At 46.3% G+C, this 23,565-nt stretch overlaps 1 protein-coding gene across 1 annotated transcript in view; it reads right to left on the reverse strand.

Moving 5' to 3' along the window:
• The window catches only part of LOC126482185 (odorant receptor Or2-like), a 103,549-nt gene that overhangs the window by 73,141 nt on the left and 6,843 nt on the right, over positions 1 to 23,565 (reverse strand). Inside the window, exons 2-3 of the mRNA XM_050106164.1 lie at positions 19,534 to 20,000; positions 6,486 to 6,585 (exon numbers count right to left, since the gene is read on the reverse strand). Of these exons, the coding sequence (XP_049962121.1) occupies positions 6,486 to 6,585; positions 19,534 to 20,000 (567 nt within the window). The remainder of the gene's footprint in view (positions 1 to 6,485; positions 6,586 to 19,533; positions 20,001 to 23,565) is intronic.

Raw genomic sequence — 23,565 nt, forward strand, 5'->3', positions numbered from 1 at the left:
TCGGTCCAGAGACCAGTGATAACCAAAAGCGTTGTACACTTAGAAACGCTTCCAAAACGAAGCAAAGAGCCTTCTTTATAAAAACGTCATCAAGGTTCTAAGCTCTCTGAGATAGTTGATAAATCTGGTGACGTTTTTCAAACGAAATCTGCGTTCCGTGAAAAATAATCGAAATGGATAGCAAATTTTATTAACACTAATAGTAACTAGATAAAAGCGTCACGACAGACTAATTTTAGAATTGCATAGTAACGGAAACCTCTCAGCCTCACCTCAGGGTTCATTAAAAAGTAAACAAGCTACAGTGGTACACCCACATTTCTAAAAAGTCAAGTGTAATGGTACGCCCAAATTTCTAAAAATGTCATGTAATAAGCAGTAACAAAAAATATGGGAACCCTTGATTGAAGGGGTCAGTCGGGGTGGGACAGTGTTTCTGGATGTTCATCAAACCAAGGACGTATGCTTACAGCCCTATGAGCACTGCTGTTGACATTTTGGAAGAAGAGAGTGTCCACAACATACTCATCCTTAAGATGTAGTAGAAAGGGCAGCACTTGGTTAGCGAGAATGTTATAATAAACAATCTCGGTAATCTGAATGAATGACTCCAAGAAACGCTACGAAAAATACCCCCAATTTGGAGCATATACTGTACCCGAACTTTATGAATTTATAATAAACAATCTCGGTAATCTGAATGAATGGCTCCAAGAAACGCTACGAAAAATACCCCCAATTTGGAGCATATACTGTACCCGAACTTTATGAATCACCTTGTCCGCAGCTCGTGGTCTTTTGGTAGCGTTCTCGCTTCCCGCGCACGGGGTCCTGGGTTCGATTCCCGGCGGGGTTAGGGATTTTCTCTGCCTCGTGATGAATGGGTGTTGTGTGTCTTTCATCATCATTTCATCATCAATGACTCGCAAGTCGCCGAAGTGGCGTCAACTAAAAAGGACTTGCAATTTCGGCGGTCGAACACCCCGCATGGGGTCTCCCGGCCAACAATACCGTACGATCATTTCATTTCATGAATCACCTTGAAGATACGTAACCAACACGGATTCAGAAAATATCGTTCTTGTGCAACACAGCTAGCTCTTTATCCCCATGAAGTAATGAGTGCTGTCGACAAGGGATCTCAGATCGATTCCATATTCCTAGACATACAGAAGGCTTTTGATACCGTTCCTCACAAGCGACTATTAATCAAATTGCGTGTATATGGAGTATCGTCTCAGTTGTGTGACTGGATTCGTGATTTCCTCTCAGAGAGGTCACAGTTCGTAGTAATAGCGTTCCGCAAGGTAGTGTCATAGGCAGAGAAAATCCCTGACCCCGTCGGGAATCGAACCCGGGAACCCGGGCAAACAAAGAAAAGTGTGACGTCATCCAAATGGGTACTAAAAGAAATCCGATGAATTTAGGGTATACGATAAATCGCACAAATCTAAGGGCTGTCAATTCGACTAAATACCTAGGAATTACAATTACGAGCAACTTAAATTGGAAAGACCACATAGATAATCTTGTGAGGAAGGCGAAAGTACGCTTTGTTGGCAGAACACTTACAGGACGCCACAGACCCACTAAAGTGACAGCCTACATTACTCTTGTCCGTCCTCTGCTGGGATACTGCTGCTCGGTATGGGATCCTTACCAGGTAGGATTGACGGAGGTTCAAATGGTTCACATGGCTCTGAGCACTATGGGACTCAACATCTTAGGTCATAAGTCCCCTAGAACTTAGAACTACTTAAACCTAACTAACCTAAGGACATCACACACACCCATGCCCGAGGCAGGATTCGAACCTGCGACCGTAGCAGTCCCGCGGTTCCGGACTGCAGCGCCAGAACCGCTAGACCACCGCGGTCGGCGATTGACGGAGGAAATCGAAAAAGTACAAAGAAGGGCAGCTCGTTTCGTGTTATCGCGCAATAGGGGTGAGAGTGTCACTAATATCATACGCGAGTTGGGGTGGCAGTCACTGAAACAAAGGCGGTTTTCTTTGCGGCGAGATCTATTTACGAAATTTCAATCACCAACTTTCTCTTCCGAATGCGAAAATATTTTGTTGAAACCCACCTACTTAGGGGGAAATGATCATCATAATAAAATAACAGAAATCAGAGTTCGAACGGAAATATTCAGATGTTCCTTTTTCCCACGCGCCATTCCAGAGTGGAATGGTAGAGAAGTAATATGAAAATGCTTCGATGAACCCTCTGCCAGACACTTAAGTGATAATTGCAGAGTAAGAATGTAGATGTAGAACATCAAAGAAATATTTTCAAGCTTGAAATACACCTACCACACACGATAGGTTAAAGATATCCTTCGGGCTTCGGCGCAATCAGCATTTCGTCTCATTTTAAAAGGAGCAAAATCACGACTCGCCGGACGAACTACACGCCTCCAGTTAGGTACTTTCAAGTTTATGTTTGTTTAACCCACTGAAGACATTTACTGTAGTTTCATTTGCCGCTGTGAGCAATGATTTGTCGCGAGGTACTTCGCCAGGACTTAATTTCTAAAAACGCACAAACCGTATAACCCCGTCCCTCCCCAGCAACAAAAAACACAAATTTCTAGTTTTGAAAACTTGTGATAAAACATAGAATGACAAATCGTTTGTTATAGAATAACGTTGTGAAAACCACAATTTTTAAAGCACGATAAAGTAGCAATGGGCGTACGGTACACACACACACCCACCCACACACACACACACACCCAGCAGCAAATCCAATTTCATACACGTGTGCTATTTTAAATCTCCGGTGCCTGAAAGCTGTTCCGACTGAAATAACCCTTGCACATCACTTCAAACGTCCAGTGTATATAGTTCTCTTCACAACGTTCCCTCGGAAATGGGTTGAGAAAGATTTGCATTTACTGACAGTAACAATTCCTGTCAGGTGTGAAACCGGATTGCCACTGACAATATGTGACACTCATGTCCGGCCCCACTTGATTAGAATCTTTCTAAAACCACTGTTCTTATTGCGTGTTTCATGGCTGAATGCGATGCACCATTTGTTATAGACCCATTAGAAAGTCAGCGTTGATACAACTACAAATCGGCCAACTTTGTTCACGTCGAAACACGATACCTGCTTTCTGACATTTCGTACCGTCTTCATGTCTGCCCATTGTAATGCTCTGATTTCGGCTGCTATACCTGAGGTTACAAAAGTGATATGACAGCGATATGCACATATATGGGTGCCGGTAGTATTGTGTACACAAGGTATAAAAGGGCCGTGCATTGGGGGGCGTGGCCGAGCGGTTCTAGGCGCTTCAGTCTGGAACCGAGCGACCGCTACGGTCGCAGGTTCGGATCCTTCCTCGGGCATGGCTGTGTGTGATGTCCTTAGGTTATTGAGGTTTAAGTAGTTCTAATTTCTAGGGGACTGATGACGTCAGATATTAAGTCCCATAGTGTTCAGAGCCAACTGAATGGGGGGCTGTCATTTGTACTAAGGCGAGTCATGTGAAAAGGTGTCCAACGTGATTATGACATCACGTCAGGAATTAACAGACTATGAAAGCGGAATGGCAGATGGAGTTAGACGCATGAGACATCTGATTTCGCAAATCGTCAGGGAATTCACTACTCCGAGATATACAGTGCCGAGAATACCAAATTTCAGGCACCTCTCACCACGGTAAACGCAGTAGCCGACAGCCTTCACTTATTTACCGAAAGCAGCCCCGTTTGCTTGGACTTGTCAGTGCTAACAGACAAGCAACGCTGCGTGAAATAACAGCAGAAATCAATGTGGGACGTACAACGAACGAATCGCTTAGGACAGTGCGTCGAATTCTGGCGTTCATTGGCTATGGCAGCAGACGACCGACGCGAGTGCCTTTGCTCACAGCACAACATCGCCACCCAGAACGGCCGACATGAGTCCCATCGAACATTTGTGGGACATAATCGAGGGGTCAGTTCGTGCACAGAATCCTGCACCGGCAACATTTTCGCAGTTATGGACGCAGTAGAGGCAGCTTGGCTCAGTACTTCTGCAGAGGACTTCCAACAACTTCTAGAGCCCGTGCCACGTAGAGTTGCTGCACCACGACACGATATTAGCCTTTTGTCAACTCAGTGTGAATATAGTCATATAACCAATTAATAACAAAAACTTGCCACCAAATGTCGCATAAGCACCACTTGACTACCATGTCTTGCGTCATCACTGGAGAATTGCGAGACCGCTTGACACCAGTTCTACACCATCTTAAGACTTCAGAAAGATCACTGTGCTTTTTTGAGGGGTTAATAATTTTTTATCTGGTGAGCTTACACTATTGGCCATAAAAATTGCTACACCAAGAATAAATGCAGATGATAAACGGGTATTCATTGAACAAAGATATTATACTAGAACTGACATGTGATTACATTTCCACGCAATTTGGGTGCATAGATCCTGAGAAATCAGTACCCAGAACAACCACCTCTGACCGTAATAACGGCCTCGATACACCTGGGCATTGAGTCAAACAGAGCTCGGATGGCGTGTACAGGTACAGTTGCCCATGCACCTTCAACACGATACTACAGTTCATCATGAGTAGTGACTGGCGTATTGTGACGAGCCAGTTGCTAGGCCACCATTGACCAGACGTTTTCAATTGGTGAGAGATATGGAGAATGTGCTGACCAGGGCAGCAGTCGAACATTTTCTGTATCCAGAAAGGCCCGTACAGGACCTGCAACATGCGGTCGTGCATTATCCTGCTGAAATGTAGGGTTTCGTAGGGATAGAACGAAGGGTAGAGCCACGGGTCGTTACACATCTGAAATGTAACGTCCACTGTTCAAAGTGCCGTCAATGTCAACAAGAGGTGACCGACACGTGTAACCATTGGCACCCCATACCATCACGCCGGGTGATACGCCAGTATGGCGATGACGAATGCACGCTTCCAAAGTGCGTTCACCGCGATGTCGCCAAACACGGATGCGACCATCATGCTGCTGTAAACAGAACCTGGACTCATCCGAAAAAGTGACGTTTTGCCATTCGTGCACACAGGTTCGTCGTTGAGTACACCATCGCAGCCGCTCCTGTCTGTGATGCAGCGTCAAGGGTAACTCCGAGCTGGTAGTCCATGCTGCTGCAAACGTCGTCGAACTGTTCGTGCAGATGGTTGTTGTGTTGCAAACGTCCCCATCAGTAGACTCAGGGATGGAAACGTGGCTGCGCGATCCGTTATAGCCATGCGGATAAGAAGCCTGTCATCTCGACTGCTAGTGATACGAGGCCGTTGGGATCCAGCACGGCTTTCCGTATTACCCTCCTGAACGCGCCGATTCCATATTCTACTAACAGTCATTGGATCTCGACCAACGCGAGCAGCAATGTCGCGATACGATAAACCGCAATCGCGATAGGCTACATTCCGACCTTTATCAACGTCGGAAACGTGATGGTACGCATTTCTCCTCCATACACGAGGCATCACAATAACGTTTCACAAGGCAACGCGGGTCAACTGCTGTTTGTGTATGAGAAATCGGTTGGAAAGTTTCCTCATGTCAGCACGTAGTAGGTGTCGCCACCGGCTCCAGCCTTGTGTGAATTCTCTGCATTTCACAGCATCTTCTCCCTGTCGGTTAAATTTCGCGACTGTAGCACGTCATCTTCGTGGTGTAGCAATTTTAATGGCCAGTAGTGTATGTTTGCCATCTTTCGAACAAGCAACAAATGCTCTGTGGAGTTTTTTTTTTGTTTGTTGTTTTTTGATTAAATACACATGTAATACAGTGTGAGTTATTATTGATCTGGGGTATTCGTTTATTACGGTCCGATCGGTCGCGATGTGAAAATCACACTGAAAATTCGATGAAGCTTTCCACAGATACGTTGGTCAGTGTCTGGAGTATGCCGTAGATCACGTCACGTAGCTCTTTTCATTTCTGAGTGCACAGTGAACACGTAAAGATGCCCTCCCGCCAAGTATGAGTGCCTGCTGAGAGATTTCATGCAGTCCACACAACGTAATTGTAATGCATTCCTTTCTTCATGACAACTCTTGACCGCACACTGCAGGGGCACTGAAGACGCTCCTGCAGCGTTTTCGGTGGCAAGTGTTTGATCATACACCATGCAGCACGGATTTGGCTCCCTCTGAGTTTCATGTCAGCTCACATAAACGTTTTGGGATAGACAACGAGCTGTAGACCAGCGTAGAGAATTGGCGAAAAGCGCAGGTGGCTACCTTGCGCAACGAGGGTTTTGGAAAGTTGGTGCTACGTTGTGGAAAATGTCTATGTCGGAGCGGCGACTTTGTAGGGAAGCAACTGGAAGGTGTAGCTAACTGTTGCAAATAAAACATTTTTGATTTTCACTGTGGCTTTCATTTCGCGACCGAACGGACCTCAATGTAACGAATAGCTCTAGTACTATGGCTATAGCTGAACGATGGCACGGAACATATTTATATTTTCTTGAAACGTGCGCCTTACTCACGTATGTAGCCGGGAAGAGCACCATACAGGCGTTGACGGCGCCCACCACAAACTGCGTCATAGCTATGGGGCTCATCACATCGTCGAGCAGGTGGACCAGCCTGCAACATTGAGAGCCTTATAGTACGCCATCTAGCTCTTTCATCAGCCACAACTGCAAAGCAGACGCGAATATTATTTTAGAAAAACATGATTTGCATGAAATCGTCACTCAGCAAAAGCTAAGTGTCAAGTCACAAGAACAAGTACCACCTCCGCACTTTTACTACAATAGCGCCTCCAATTACAGGGAACCAGCCAAGAAATGCAGGATGATAGAATTTAATAGAAGTGATCCCCATCTCCTGAGCGACAGAGCTTTTGTGTGCGCTATTAACTTTGTTGTACAAGCAACTTATAAACCACGGTAATAAACAAGAAAAGACGATCAAAGCATTCACCAAACAGTGAAAATAAAGTGCATTGGTACTTTTTATCTTCACTTCTAGATGTCAAGTCCTCATTTGCACGTACATTTCTCCACTTACTGCCTAGCTTCCGAGTCAGTTGTTGAGGTAAAATATTGCCTGACGTTCTTCAACGACAGTCATATCTGTCTTTGTTTTTTTTTTTTCTCCAGTCTGAAGCAGAATTTCCAAGACAATGTATGCTATTTTGCCCATTCGTTCCGAAAACGTAATACTACAATTACGCGAAACTCACATTTATCTTTCGGAAAATCATAAGCTTACTATTTTTCTTTTGGTGATTCTCTTCTTCCAAGACCGGGGATCGAGTTAATTAATTATCATTTCAAGTATATGTCTTGTATTTGTACACTGTCTGCCTCAGTTTCACCAGCAAAACTCTTAACTATGATACCGGAACACAAATTATTTAAAAACGACATTGGAATACTTGTAGTTATCTCACAGTGTGAATGAGGAAGATCCAGGTCAGAGATCATCTTCCGAAACCTCATACAACGACGGCTGGCCACCTAACTCCGGTGGTCTCTTTCCCCTGGGGAGAGTTGGAGAATGTCTGAGTCAGATGAGGACTTAACTGGCGGCGGGAGATGACCCCACTGCGACAGGTAACTTCGAGAGAGTACGCCATCCGACAGTACGATGGAGTGAGGCGATCTGTAGGCGGTCCCCGTAGCTTTACTTGTTTTGCCTTAACCTAAATAGTAATACATAATTTGTTGCGTCTGCTTTGCCTACAACAGTAGGTTATTTGTATTTCCTTCTATTTTTTATCTTTATGTTGTCGAATTCTTAAACTGTTACTTTCAGATCTCGACTAATTAGCACAATATCCAGAGGCGAAAATGAAGATAAGTGATACTGACTGGACGCAACAGTAGTTGCTCGGTGCTTTTTAGGGTTGCTCAATAAGAGTTTTGTGGGCAGTTCCTTTTCTCCCTATTCTTCCTCCGGATCATTCTGTGCAATACATCGAAGTTTATCAGTCATCAGCTCTAAAGGCTAAGATATTCTTTTCATCTTTTTTGTATCTTCACACTTCTTTAACGATTTTTTCAAATTTTCGATTTATTCTATTTCTGCTCCTTTCGTCCAGTATTTTGCCTTAAAATGATGTGTACCCAACCTTTCCCCTCAACGATTTTCTTCTTCCTATTCAACTGAGCACTTGCCTTTCGTAAACTGTTTGTCACAGTAACTCGTGATTTGTTTTTCAAAAATGGCTCTGAGCACTATGGGGCTTAACTTCTGAGGTCATCAGCTCCCTAGAACTTAGAACTACTTAAACCTAAATAACCTAAGGATATCACACACACCCATGCCCGAGGCAGGATTCGAACCTGCGACGGTAGCGGTCGCGCGGTTCCAGACTGTAGCGCCTAGAACAGCTCAGCCACTCCGGCCGGCGATTTGTTTTTATGTGTGTCAACCTCATTCTAGTCACATCCATCTTTGCGGTTTTCTGGCATGCATATCAACTCAGCATGTCAAGGGCGGCACGCTTAGGGCACAGTAAGCAAGCCACTTGGGAATGGCCAGCAGGTCGTCGCACCAAATAAACACAGGCATGGTGCTGGCAAGACTCACTCACATGTACTGACCAGACTTTGCCCACCTATGTTACTGCAGCATACCTTAACATACACTGATAGGCAGAACATTATGACCACCGACCTACTATCGATATAAACCGGTCCAAGCGACAGCAGCGTCACATTGCCAGGAATGACTGCTAGTCAGACACACGTGCGTTGTACCTAGTGTCAGTGAGAGGGCTGTCCATGTGTAAAACGGAGAAGGCGCTCGATGTATCTGAGTTTGACCGAGAGCAGGATTGTGATGGCCTGGAGGCTCGATACGAGCATTTCGGAAACTGCACGACTTGTCGGGTGGTCGAAAAGTGCTCTGGTGAGTGTCTTCAACACTTGGCGAAACCAAGGTGAAACCACATCCAGACTTCGTGGGGTTTGGTGGCCACCCCTCGTTGCAGGTGTCACAAGTCGTACATTGGGTAGACTGGTTGAAACTGGACAGGTGGCTAACTGTGGCGGAACTAACATCAGATTTTAATGCTGGCCAGAATACAAGTGAGTCCGAACACACAGTGCACCGAATACTCATAGTGATGTTAACATCACGACGTGGATAGCTACGACTAAAATGGGCACGTGATCATAGGGTATTGCCGCAGTGGTAGAGCATTGCATGGTTTGATGAATCCCGATACCTTCTTCATCAAGCCGATGAGTGGGTGCGAATGCGTCATCTTCCAAAGGAACATCTTTTTGACACCTGTACTTCTGGACAAAGGCAAGATGGTGGCAGCTCCATTATGTTATTGGAACATTCACATGGGCATTCATGATGGCCAAGTATCGTACACTGGTTGCAGTGGCATTTTTCAGCAAGGTAATGCGCCATACCACAAGACTAGGAGTATGATGGAGTGATTCGAGGAACACAGTAGCGAGTTGCAATTGATGTGCTGGTCCTTTAACCGGGGGGATCTGATCCTGATCCAACACATTAGCTGGGATGTGATTGACCGTGGCGTCAGATTCATCGTCCCTCTCCCCAGAACTGATGGAAATTAGGTGACTTGTGTGTGCAGATGTGGTGCCAACTGCCTCCAGCGACCTACCAAGGCCTCATTACTTCCATTCCACGACACGTTGCCGTCATTATCCATATCAAAGATGGACATACTCGCTGTTAGCAAGGTGGTCATAATATTCCGGCTGATCAGTATACATAGGTGGTCCCCTGCCGAACTCACACCATTGCGCTTACTTTGACACTAGGCCACCACCATTGTTCCCATCAGCCAACCTCCTTGGGTGCAACACTGCATACGCCCTCAATCCAATATGAGGTGATCATTTCCCCATCCTCATATTTCCGTACATCCAAAAATAAAGAAGCCCAAGAGTAATATCCTCTATCCCCATGCCACTAATATACACTATGTGATCAAAAGTATATGGACACTTAGCTGAAAATGACTTACAAGTTCGTGGCGCCCTCCATCGGTAATGCTGGAATTCAATATGGTGTTGGCCCACCCTTAGCCTTGATGACAGCTTTCACTCTCGCAAGCATACGTTCAATCAGGTGCTGGAAAGTTTCTTGGGGAATGGCAGCCCATTCTCCAGGGAGTGCTGCACTGAGGAGAGGTATCGATGTCGGTCGATGAGGCCTGGCACGAAGTCGGCGTTTCAAATGGTTCAAATGGCTCTGAGCACTATGGGACTTAACTTCTGTGGTCATCAGTCCCCTAGAACTTATAACTACTTAAACCTAACCAAGCTATGGACGTCACACACATCAATGCCCGAGGCAGGATTCGAACTTGCGACCGTAGCGGTCGCGCGGTTCCAGACTATAGCGACTAGAACCGCTCGGCCACTCCGGTCGGCTCGGCGTTTCAAAACATCCCAAAGGTGTTCTATAGGATTCAAGCCAGTCCATTACAGGGAAGTTATTGTCGTGTAACCACTCCGCCACGGGCCGTGCGTTATGAAAAGCTGCTCAATAGTGTTGAAAGATGCAACCGCCATCCCCGAATTGCTCTTCAACAGTGGGAAGCAAGAAGGTGCTTAAAACATCAATGTAGGCCTGTGCTGTGATAGTGCGACACAAAACAACAAGAGGTGCAAGCCCCCTCCATGAAAAACACGACCACACCATAACACCACCTCCTCCGAATTTTACTGTTGCCCTACACACGATGGCATATGAGGTTCACCGGGCATTCGCCATACCAACACCCTGACATCGGATCGCCACCTTGTGTACCGTGATTCGTCACTCCGCACAACGTATGCCCACTGTTCAATAGTCCAACGTCTACGCTTCTTACACCAAGCGAGGCGTCTTTTGGCATTTACCGGCGTGATGTGTGGCCTATGAGCAACTGCTCGACCATGAAGTCCAAGTTTTCTCACCTCCCGCCTATCTGTAATGGTACTTGCAGTGGATCCTGATGCAATTTGCAATTCTTGCGTGATGGCCTGGACCCTCTTCAACTGTCGGTGGTCTCTGTAAGTCAACAGACGAGGTCGGCCTGTAAGCTTTTGTACTGTACGTGTCCCTTCACGATCCACTTCACTCACACCGAAAACAGTGGACATAGGAATGTTTCGGAGTGTGGAAATCTCACCTACAATGACACAAGTGACACCTAATCACCTGACCACGTTCGAAGTCCGTGAGTTCCGCGGAGCGTCCCACGATGTCTAATGACTACTGAGGTCGCTGATATGGCGTGCCTGGCATTAGGTGGCAGCACATACCACCTAATATGAACAGCGTATGTTTTTGGGGGTGTCGGGATACTTTTGATAACATAGTGTACATGGTGGCCATAATTAAAGTTATGATTTCCAAACCTTGTAGAAAGAGAATCAATGCTCAGAAGGATATCAGATTTGAACAGCAGGAGGAAACGCCATGGAAAAAATTAACGAAAGTTTTACCAATAGATGTCGCTGTAAGGTAGATGGAGTCTGCTGCAAATTGACAGATGAATCACAATGATACAGCTGTGAATAGAGCTGCACATTATACTATGCTGTTCAATATGCATGACTGCACACGTTGGGCAGTCAACAGTAGTGGCACTATTAATCAGGTGATCCATTCCACCAAGGCGATGTGGTACCGCTTCGAATGAGAAAAATCTGTTTTTAATTGCCCTGAGGCCGGAAACCGCATAAAAAGCAAAAAGACATCGGTTTCTAGTTCTCGTGAGACTGGCGGAAGACATGTTCAATATGCTGTCCACCGTTTTCTGCCATAAGTTGCATGTTCCATAAGAGATCAGAGCGTCTTGGGGCTCACATTCAAAACGGTACGATCGTAATTTGATCACTGAACACAACATCTTTCAGTTAACCCCACAGCCAGAAGTCACACAGATTAAGATCAGGTGATCTGGACGGCCTGGCTGTAGAGAAATGACGGCTGACAATTCTACATTACTGGCCATTAAAATTGCTACACCACGAAGATGGCATTCTACAGACGCGAAATTTAATCGACAACCTATTTGCTGTGATATGCAAATGATTAGCTTTTCAGAGCATTCACATTAGGTTGGCGCCGGTGGCGACACCTACAACGTGCTGACATGAGGAAACTTTCCAACCGATTTCTCATACACAATCAGCAGTTGACCGGCGTTGCCTGGTGAAACATTGTTGTGATGCCTCGTGTAAGGAGGAGAAACGCGTACCATCACGTTTACGACTTTGATAAAGGTCGGATTGTAGCCTATCGCGATTGCGGTTTATCGTATCGCGACATTGCTGCTCGCGTTGGTCGAGATCCAATGACAGTTAGCAGAATATGGAATTGGTGGGTTCAGGAGGGTAATACGGAACGCCGTGCTGGTTCCCAACGGCTTCGTATCACTAGCAGTCGAGATGACAGGCTTCCTATCCGCATGACCGTAACGGATCGTGCAGCCACGTCTCGACCCCTGAGTCGACAGATAGAGACGTTTGCAACACAACAACCATCTGCACGAATAGTTCGACGTTTGCAGCAGCATGGACTACAGCCCGGAGACCATGGCTGCGGTTACCCTTGACGCTGTATCACAGATAGGAGCGCCTGCGATGGTGTACTCAACGACGAACGTGGATGCACGAATGGCAAATCGTCATTCTGTTCACAGCATCATGATGGTCGCATCCGTGTTTGGCGACATCGCGGTGAACGCACATTGGAAGCGTGTATTCGTCATCACCATACAGGCGTATTGCCCGGCGTGATGGTATGGGGTGCCACTGGTTACACGTCTCGGTCACCTCGTGTTCGCATTGACGGCACTTTGAACAGTGGACGTTACGTTTCAGATGTGTTACGAGCCGTGACTCTACCCTTCATTCGATCCCTGCGAAACCCTACATTTCAGCAGGATAATGCACGACTGCATGTTGCAGGTCGTGTACGGGCCTTTCTGGATACAGAAAATGTTCGACTGCCGCCCTGGCCAGCACGTTCTCCAGATCTCTCACCAATTGAAAACGTCTGGTCAATGGTGGCCGAGCAACTGGCTCGTCACAATACGCCAGTCACTACTCTTGATGTACTGTGGTATCGTGTTGAAGCTGCATGGGCAGCTGTACCAGTGCACTCCATCCAAGCTCTGTTTGACTCAATGCCCAGGCGTATCAAGGCCATTATTACGGCCAGAGGTGGTTGTTCTGGGTACTGATTTCTCAGGATCTATGCACCCAAATTGCGTGAAAATGTAATCAGATGTCAGTTCTAGTATAATATATTTGTCAAATGAATATCCGTTTATTATCTGCAGTTCTTCTTGGTGTAGCAATTCTAATGATCCGTAGTGTAGCATATCCTAAATGCCTCTGCAGCAGCAGCTACACTGGCTGTGCAGTGTGTGGAGGAGCGCCATCTTGCATAACAATGATACTAGCCACACATCCGCGCTGTTGAATGGCTGGACTGACGATGGTGCTCAAAAGACTCTCATAGCATTTACCAGTGGCAGTACAGGTAACAGGACCCACAAGATTAATCTCCACGAAAAAATACGGCCCTACAACAAACGAAGTTGTCAACCCACACCACACAGTCACCTTCGCAGAATGAATTGGTACCGGCTGTTGTGCATGCGGATTTTCTGTTGTCCATTTTCTGCAGTTCTGCATTTTGACATGTCGCTGGAGATGGATATGATCTTCGTCTGCCCATAGAATGTTCCATGGCCGTTGACTGTCCACTTCCATGCAAACAAGAAATTCCAGATCGAATGTTTGTCGTGCTGTCAGGTCAACAGGGAGGAACTATTAAATATGGGTGATTTAGCATGGATAGCAATGAAGGTATTTCGTAGGATTTTATGCACCGTGTTAGCAGACATGCCCATCGTTCTGGCAATTCCTTGTGCACTTCAAATTTTCACACCGTTCGACCCCTCCTGCAAAGCTGTGGCCACATCTTCGACAGACGTCGGATCAATTGCTTTCCTCCCTCTTCCACTCTGGACGTCAAAAGAACCTGTCTTGTCGAATTTTGCAGTCAGTTTCTCCACACCCTTATCAGACATTGGACCAATGTCTTTCTTCATACCCCTGAACTTCTGCAGGGCCCTTAGCGCACAGGCACGGTTCTTGTAAAAGGGGCGCCATCCTCCATGGAGACAGATATGTTGGGGATTTCGGACGCAAATTGAGAAACCGCCGTGTGTCGCGCGTCTTTTAGTGTGCGTATTCTGACGCTTTTCAGCGCAATCTATTGGTCAAATTTTCGTTAATTTTTTTTTTATTCCATGACATTTCCTCCTTTGTCATTAATGTACCGTTCAAATTTAACATCATTCTGAGCAGTGGTTCTCTTTCTATACCGTTTTGAACCTGTAATTTAATTATGGACGTCCTATACAGGGTGGTCTATTGATAGTGAGCGGGCTAAATATCTCACGAAATAAGCATCAAACTAAGAAACTACAAAGAACGAAAATCGTCTAGCTTGAAGGGGGAAACCAGATGGCGCTATATGGTTGGTCCGCTAGATGGCGCTGCCATAGGTCAAGCGGATATCAACTGCTTTTTTAAAAAATAGGAACCCCCATTTTTTATTACATATTCGTGTAGTACGTAAAGAAATATGAATGTTTTAGTTGTAACACATTTTTCTCTTTGTGATAGATGGCGCTGTAATAGTCACAAACGTATAAGTACGTGGTATCACGTAACATTCCGCCAGTGCAGACGGTATTTGCTTTGTGATACATTACCCATGTTTAAATGGACAGTTTACCAATTGCGGAAAAGATCGATATCTGGTTGATATATGGCTATTGTGATCAAAATGCCCATCGGGCGTGTGCTATGTATGCTGCTCGGTATCCTGGACGACATCATCCAAGTGTCCGGACCGTTCGCCGGATAGTTACGTTGTTTAAGGAAACAGGAAGTGTTCAGCCACATGTGAAACGTCAACCACGACCTGCAATAAATGATGATGCCCAAGTAGGTGTTTTAGCTGCTGTCGCGGCTAATCCGCCCATCAGCAGCAGAAAAATTGCGCGAGAATCGGGAAACTCAAAAACGTCGGTGTTGAAAATGCTACATCAACATCGATTGCACCCGTACCGTATTTCTGTGCACCAGGAATTGCATGGCGACGACTTTGAACGTCGTGTACAGTTCTGCCACTGGGCACAAGAGAATTTACGGGACGATGACAGATTTTTTGCACGCGTTCTATTTAGCGACGAAGCGTCATTCACCAACAGCGATAACGTAAACCGGCATAATATGCACTATTGGGCAACGGAATATCCACGATGGGTTCGACAAGTGGAACATCAGCGACATTGGCGGGTTAATGTATGGTGCGGCATTATGGGAGGAAGGATAATTGGCCCCCATTTTATCGCTGGCAATCTAAATGGTGCAATGTATGCTGATTTCCTACGTAATGTTCTACCGATGTTACTACAAGATGTTTCACTGCATGACAGAATGGCAATGTACTTTCAACATGATGGATGTCCGGCACATAGTTCGCGTGTGGTTGAAGCGGTATTGAATAGCATATTTCATGAGAGGTGGATTGGTCGTCGAAGCACCATACCATGGCCCGCACGTTCACCGGATCTGACGCCTCCGGATTTATTGCTGTGGGGAAAGTTGAAGGATATTTGCTATCGTGATCCACCGACAACGCCTGACAACATGCGTCAGCGCATTGTCAATGCAGGTGCGAAAGTTACGGAAGGCGAACTACTCGCTGTTGAGAGGAATTTCGTTACACGTATTGCCAAATGCATTGACGCTGACGCACATCATTTTGAGCATTTATTGCATTAATGTAGTATTTACAGGTAATCACGCTGTAACAGCTTGAGTTCTCAGAAATGATAAGTTCACAGAGGTCCATGTATCACATTGGAACAACCGAAATAAAATGTTCAAACGTACCTACATTCTGTATTTTAATTTAAAAGACCTACCTGTTACCAACTGTTCGTCTAAAATTGTGAGCCATATATTTGTGACTATTACAGCGGCATCTATCACAAAGCGAAAAAAGTGGTCCAACTAAAACATTCATATTTCTTTACGTATTACACGAATATGTAATAAAAATGGGGTTTCCTATTTTTAAAACGCAGTTGATATCCGTTTTACCTATGGCAGCGCCATCTAGCGGGCCAACCATAGCGCCATCTGGTTTCCCCCTTCAAGCTAGACATGTTTCGTTCTTTGCAGTTTTTTCGTTTGACGCTTATTTCGTGAGATCAATGGACCACCCTGTATATATGTGACTATTTCTCAAGCCATCTGGTATGTCTCCTGGTATTCCACCCATACCCAGATCAAAAGTTGTCCAAGTACATTGTAGAATCCCATTGATATACTACCAGTGACTGCATCCTCCATTCAAGATATTTTATCACATATACCAAACTGCCCGATTTGCACCCACCAGCTCATGCTCCACCCTCCCCACCCCGACACCCCCCACCCCCTCCCGCTAAGTTCGCAACCGTGACACTAATACGTCACTGGAAACTACAGTAACTCTATGGAATCTTCTACAGGCAAAGAAGCCACGGGAGTTTGCGGCAGAGATATACTAAACTCAGCATCAGATTTCCTAAAGCTCTACAAACTATTGGAAACCATTCCACCATTTAATCGGTATAAATCCTTCACTACGTTGTCTTCTCCTTAATAAAAACCAACTATTACCTCAAAACGTCAGTCAAGTCAACCTTGCTTCATCCCTTGAAGACATACGCACTGTTCCGTATGATACAAACTTTGATCATTAAAGAAAGTAAAGTCGTATTGCATGAATAGCTGGGAGAGCCCAAAGGACAGGTTCAGCAGACTAATCGGAAAGGTTTTCCCTGTCCTTCATGCCCAAAGGCACCTTTCCTTCGCAAAGTGCATGTAAGTGTTCCTGTTAGGTATAAGCAACTGCAATCTGTGCACGTGTACTGCAGCGTCGTTGTCATGTGGGAGATGATGGGAAAAGGCACAGTGTGAAACCGGGTGCCATCACGTAGCCTACTCCTGTCGAAGAGCACCAACGGGGGTGCCAAGCTTAACGTCCTCATCCGACGGACAGATCGCCATCAAGTGTCGCATACCTTCACTTGATGTAACTCTCTGGAGAGGCTTGGAACTGAATCCAGGACATTGTCGCAAAGACTGGCGATCAGGAACTTTACACCACCACGCCTCTTGTCCCCTTGCCCAGAAAGGCATTGACCATTCAGTGACTCTTATACACCCTGTGAACTCAAAGTTGAAAACCCATTTGACCCACCAATTCTCTACAATACTGTACCATTACATCCCTCCCTTCCTCCGCCCCTTTCCTATCCTGTCCCAAGGAAACCTCGACAGGCTCCCTGTTCCTTGCTCAGAAAACAGTCCTAACATATACCTATTCTATCAGCTATATCCCTGTTCCCCATGCCTTTCCCTCATATGAAGACTTCAATACCTCTCACAACCTCCCGACTATCATAATTGCGTCCTCGTTCCTTCCTGACACTTCTTAGAAAACGAGAATAACCTGCATATTTTTGCTATCATTTTTCCGTCGACCTGTGATAGACAGGTGCTAGAAGAGGAACGAGTTCTTTCACATATATGCAGGGTGTCCCACTCAAACTTCCCTGATTTCAAGGACCCAGGAGAGAAAAACCACAGTAGATACGACAATGAAAAATGCACCATATTGTAGAGCATCTCAAAGAATTTATATTCCCGCATCAGAAGTGCCAAGTATTGCCACCAGAGTGCAGTATGGTCGCATGAAGTGAAAATGGCGACTCGACAGCAACGCATGCAAGCAGTAGTGTGGTTTGCAGAAACAAAATCGCCGATTACTGTGCAAAGAAATCATCGTCGAGTGTATGAATGTGATCCACCTGGTGTGGAAACATTTAAGGAATGGTATAGGAAGTTTCTAGCGACAGGAAGTGTTCTGAAACATTCTATCAGTGCACGTTACGGAGCTTCAGAGGAGACAGTGGAGGACATCAGACAAACGTTTCTCAGAAGCCGAAGTAAATCAAATTGTCAAGCATCTAGACAACTTGATGTACCTTGATCAACAATGCATTTCGTGGTTCACCAGCGTCTTCGTATGTTTGCTTACAAAGTGCAAATTCTGCAACATCTGACGCCGAACGACGTACCACGCCGACAACAATTTGCTATGGATATGCTGCAGCGTATTGATTTGGATGCCAGCTTCCTGCAAAGATGTTTATTCTCAGATGAGGCAATCTTTCATCTATCAGGGAGGGTTAATAGGCATAATGTCCGAATTTGGGGTTCGCAAAATCCGCACGTTGTCATTGAATATGTTCGTGATAGCCCTAAAGTAAATGTCTCGTGTGGGCTAATGCACGACAGGATTATTGGACCGTTTTTCTTTGCGGAACAAACAGTGAATGGGTCTGTGTATCTGGACATGTTGGAGCAGTTTGTGTACCCTCAGATACAAGACTTGAAACCCAACATCATTTTTCAACAAGATGGAGCTCCGCCGCATTGGTCAGTGGTTGTTCGCAAGTTTCTGGATAGGAAATTTCCCAACCACTGGATCGGACGCAGAGAACCCATTGCCTGGCCAACACATTCACCCGACATTATGCCGCTTGATTTCTTCATGTTGAGATTCGTGAAGGACCGTTTGTGTGCGACTAAAGTGGACGATATTCCTACATTGCTACATCGTATCACTAATGTGATTGCAGCAATAATGGAGGAAATGCTACAAAGAACTTGTCAAGAAATTGAATATAGACTCGATATTCTTCATGCTACAAGTGGTTCACATGTAGAGGTGTATTGTATTGTATTGTATGTTAACCGGGGACCTAGAAACGACAGAGAGGCTCCGTAACCACCGCAGTTGCAGTAGTCCACATGCCCACGACGACTACCGCAGTCCACTTCACCCCTCCGCCGCCCCACACCGAACCCAGCGTTATTGTGCGATTCGGCTTCCGGTGGACCCCCCAGGGAACGTCTCACACCAGACGAGTGTAACCCCTATGTTTGCGTGGTAGAGTAATGGTGGTGTACGTGTACATGGAGAACTTGTTTGCGCAGCAATCGCCCACATAGTGTAACTGAGGCAAAATAAGGGGAACCAGCCAGCAATCGCCGAGGCAGATGGAAAACCGCCTAAAAACCACCCACAGACTGGCCAGTTCACCAGACCTCGACACAAATCCGCCGGGTGGATTCGTGCTGGGGACCAGGCGCTCCTTCCCGCCCGGAAAGCTGTGCGTTAGACTGCACGGCCAACCGGTCGAGCTCAAGTAAAGGTGTACTGATGATAAATAAATAAATTCTTTGAGATGCTCTACAATGTGGTGCATTTTTCATTGTCGTATCTACTGTGGCTTTTTTTCCTGGGTCTTTGAAATCAGGGAGGTCTGAGTGGGACACCCTGTATTTTGAATCATAGAGGTATCACATCAGATCTACTTGCATTTTCTGTTGAGTTCTTTCAGTCGGATTTCTGTCGCGCGATTCGCCGCTGGCTCAGGCGAGCAGCAATGTCGCCTGCACTCACCTCACGAGGTCCTGGTGGTTCTGGATGCAGAGACTCAGCTCCCGGTACAGTTCTTCGCTCAGCCTCGAAGACCCGTCCTGCAGCACGCGGCGCTCTGGGTTACAATCCGCGTCGAGCCGCAGGTCGGCGAATCGCGCTGCGAGGATCCTGAACTGGTCCGTCACGTGGATCATGACGGCCATGAAGAAGACGTCCAGGTGGGTGTTGATGAAGGAGCAGAAGAAGGTGGCGGTGCACTGGAGCGCGTACGAGGCGCCGTAGACGGCCGCGGAGGAGGTGTCGAGCCAGCGCAGCTGCTGGTAGGGCAGTCGGCGCTGGCGATGGATCGCGGGCATCAGGCTCCAGGCCACCAGCGCGGACAGCACGTACAGGTGGAAGGCCAGCGTCAGGCGCACGGCGCGCCGCCGCGACGCCGCCAGCCGCGAACCCAGGGCGGCGTCCACCGGGCCGCGCTGGCTGCTCTCCAGCTGCGGGCGGGAGGTGCTTTGCCTAACTATTAAAGTAACACTGAAGAAAGTGGAGAAAGGTGGGAAATTCAGGGGAGGGTGTGGCGTTTATGCCACATCCCTACTCACGTTTATTACACTACTGGCCATTACAATTGCTATACCAAGAAGAAATGCAGATGATAAACTGATATTCTTTGAACAAATATATTATACTAGAACTGACATGCGATTCCATTTTCACGCAATTTGGGTGCATAGATCCTGAGAAATAAGTACCCAGAACAACCACCTCTGGCCGTAATAACGGCCTTGATACGCCTGGGCATTGAGTCAAACAGAGCTCGGATGGCTTGTACAGTTACAGCTGCCCATGCAGCTTCAACATAATACCACAGTTAATCAATAGTAGTGACTGGCGTAATGTGACGAGCCAGTTGCTCGGCCACCATTGACCAGCCGTTTTCAGTTGGTGAGAGATCTGAAGAATGTGCTGGCCAGGGCAGCAGTCGAACATTTTCTGTATCCAGAAAGGCCCGTACAAGACCTGCAACATGCGGTCGTGCATTATCCTGCTCAAATGTAGGGTTTCGCAGGGATCGAATGAAGGATAGAGCCACGGGTCGTAACACATCTGAACGTCCACTGTTTAAAGTGCCGTCAATGCGAACAAGAGCTGACCGAGACGTGTAACCAATGGCACCACATACCATCACGCCGGGAGATACGCCAGTATGGCGATGACGACTACACGCTTCCAATGTGCGTTCACCGCGATATCGCCAAACACGGATGCGACCATCATGATGCTGTAAACAGAATCTGGATTCATCCGAAAAACTGACGTTTTACCATTCGTGCACCCAGGTTCGTCGTTGAGTACACCACTGCAGGCGCTCCTGTCTGTGATGTAATGTCAAGGGTAACCACAGCCATGGTCTCCGAGCTCATAGTCCATGCTGCTGCAAACGTTGTCGAACTGTTCGTGCAAATGGTTGTTGTCTTGCAAACGTCCCCATCTTTTGACCCAGGGATGTGTACGTGACTGCACGATCCGTTATAGCCGTGCGGATAAGATGCCTGTCATCTCGAGTGCTAGTGATACGACGCCGTTGGGATCCAGCACGGTGTTCCGTATTACCCTCCTGAACCCACCGATTCCATATTCTGCTAACAGTCATTGGATCTCGACCAACGCGAGCAGCAATGTCGCGATACGATAAACCGCATTCGCGATAGGCTACAATCCGACCTTTATCAAAGTCGGAAACGTGATGGTACGCATTTCTCTTCCTTACACGAGGCATCAAAACAACGTTCACCAGGCAACGCCGGTCAACTGCTGTTTGTTTATGAGAAATCGGTTGGAAACTTTCCTCATGTCAGCACGTTGTAGGTGTCACCACCGGCACCAACCTTGTGTGAATGCTCTGAAAAGCTAATCATTTGCATATCACAGCATCTTCTTCGTGTCGGTTAAATTTCGCGTCTGTAGCACGTCATCTTCGTGGTGTAGCAATTTTTATGGCCAGTAGTGTACATCTTTTTTTTTTTTTTTTTTTTTTTGCTATGCTTTAATGCACAGTATCAGAAGATTTCATTACTGGAGGCTAGCGAGTAGGTAGGCTCACAAGGCAGACTCATCGAACTATGGAACTATGCGCCAGATGGTCACGCAGCGTGAGAACGGCAGGGCGAGCCGTATCGCATTGGAACAGGGAGAGACTATGGGGATTGCACCTACTGTGCTGGGCACTAATAGGCGAATCTTTTATTATTTATATTTGCTGTTTAAATATTATGTTACAGCTTCAACCGTGCTAATTATCTTTCTTGTACTCAGAAATTTTTAATAATGATTTCAGTATCACACAATTCATCAGAACATAATAACTGAAAATTTCAAATACTGGCAGTGCTTAATGATGGAAGGGATGGACCAGTCACAAGTGCATCCTGAGAGGGCAGGCGCCAAACTGCTAAGGATAGTTCACAGTTAGTCTACGACAGATTCCGAGGACGTAGTACATGAATCCGTGTATAAAATCTTATCTCATGTGAAGACGGAGTAGCCCGTTGAAGAATTGCCCCGGATGACGTTCTTGTGTCAGCTCGTGTTAATCTTCTGTTAAGTCTAAGATCATGTGGAGATTTCTATTGTGTCTTTTGCGGTGTTCTAGAAATGATTATAATCCGGAAACTGACCGAGGGATAGTGACAGACTGGCTCTCAGAACCTTTTTCTTGATTTTTTTGCTTCTATAAATTGAAATAAAATCTAGTAGCATCCCAATATTTCATCATTTCGATTTTAATCGCACCGAATTCGTTCCCATTTTCCACTTCCTTACGCACTGTTTACTGCGTGCATGGCAGAGACTGCGGCCAACTGAGAAGAAACTGTTTGGGAGACAGCTGAATCTTTAGAAGACGAGACGCAAGTAAGTTGCTTCCAATTACTCTAGACACAGGGCAGACATTTACGGAAATCCACCGTGTTTGTTAATCCTTGCATATCTTTTCTTGTGGGAAGTGTTTTATTCAGGAACCCGCTGTATAGCGTTGAGGATAGCGGCATCTGTGGGGAATTATAGTCGACGTACCCTCACGAGTACTTCACAAGGGCAGTTGGATAAACTGAAAGAACCACTGGTTGTTGAGACATTCAAAGGAACTGCTATGCAACGACTGAGTGAAACAGAGAAAATGAAGCCAGAAGAAATTTTTCACTTTGCAACGGACTGTGCGCCGATGTGAAACTCCCTGGCACATTAACACTGAGTGCCACACCGAGACTCGAATTCGGGAACTTTGCCTTTCACTCCGATACACAGTTTTAATCTGCCAGGAAGTTAAATATCAGCGCACACTCTACTGTAGACTAAAAAATTCGTTCTGGAAACACCCCTTGAGCTGTGACTAAGTCATTTCTCTACAGTATTCTTTCTTCCAGAAGTGCTAGCCTTGCAAGGTTCGCAGGAGAACTGTGAAGTTTGGAGTGTAGGAGATGAGATACTGGCGGAAGTAAAGCTGTGAGGACGGGTCGTGAGTCGTGATTGCGTAACTCATTCAGCTCCCAGTCGCATTTCTGTGTAAAAATGCTGTTATGTTGCAGGACGTTCCAGATCGCTTGTCCTCTGTGGAGTCCCTGTTGCCAGAGACAGAGTGATCCAATTTCAGTCTGTCTGTTTTTCCGATGGAAGTGGCGTCCTCATGATACAAAGTCGTTCTTAAACTTGTCGCCAAGAAAGTTCGACCTTTCCGCATTGGCCTTAGTGAGACGGACCGATACAGTCGTTGTCATGTAACGGGTACATTATATCATCGTTTGGTCCCCTGCGGCCACAGATATTGGAGTTGGCTCCCCCGGCCACTGACCTTTCGTGCCCTGATGACGGAAGCAGCAATCTCCCCTGAGATTCTCCTGCGCCCCGATTCAGCCCTCTTTCCCAGAACGAAGAACAACGCAATTATGTGGCTTGTCGGCCATAATGTTCATTACGTGATGAGGAGCCGGTATGACGTGGACCCTTGTGCCTTTTACCGGTACATGGTTACGGCCCTTTGGACCTGAAATAGGATGCCAT

Source organism: Schistocerca serialis, chromosome 5 (genome assembly GCF_023864345.2).
Source record: "Schistocerca serialis cubense isolate TAMUIC-IGC-003099 chromosome 5, iqSchSeri2.2, whole genome shotgun sequence".
Classification (NCBI taxonomy): Eukaryota; Metazoa; Arthropoda; class Insecta; order Orthoptera; family Acrididae; genus Schistocerca; species Schistocerca serialis.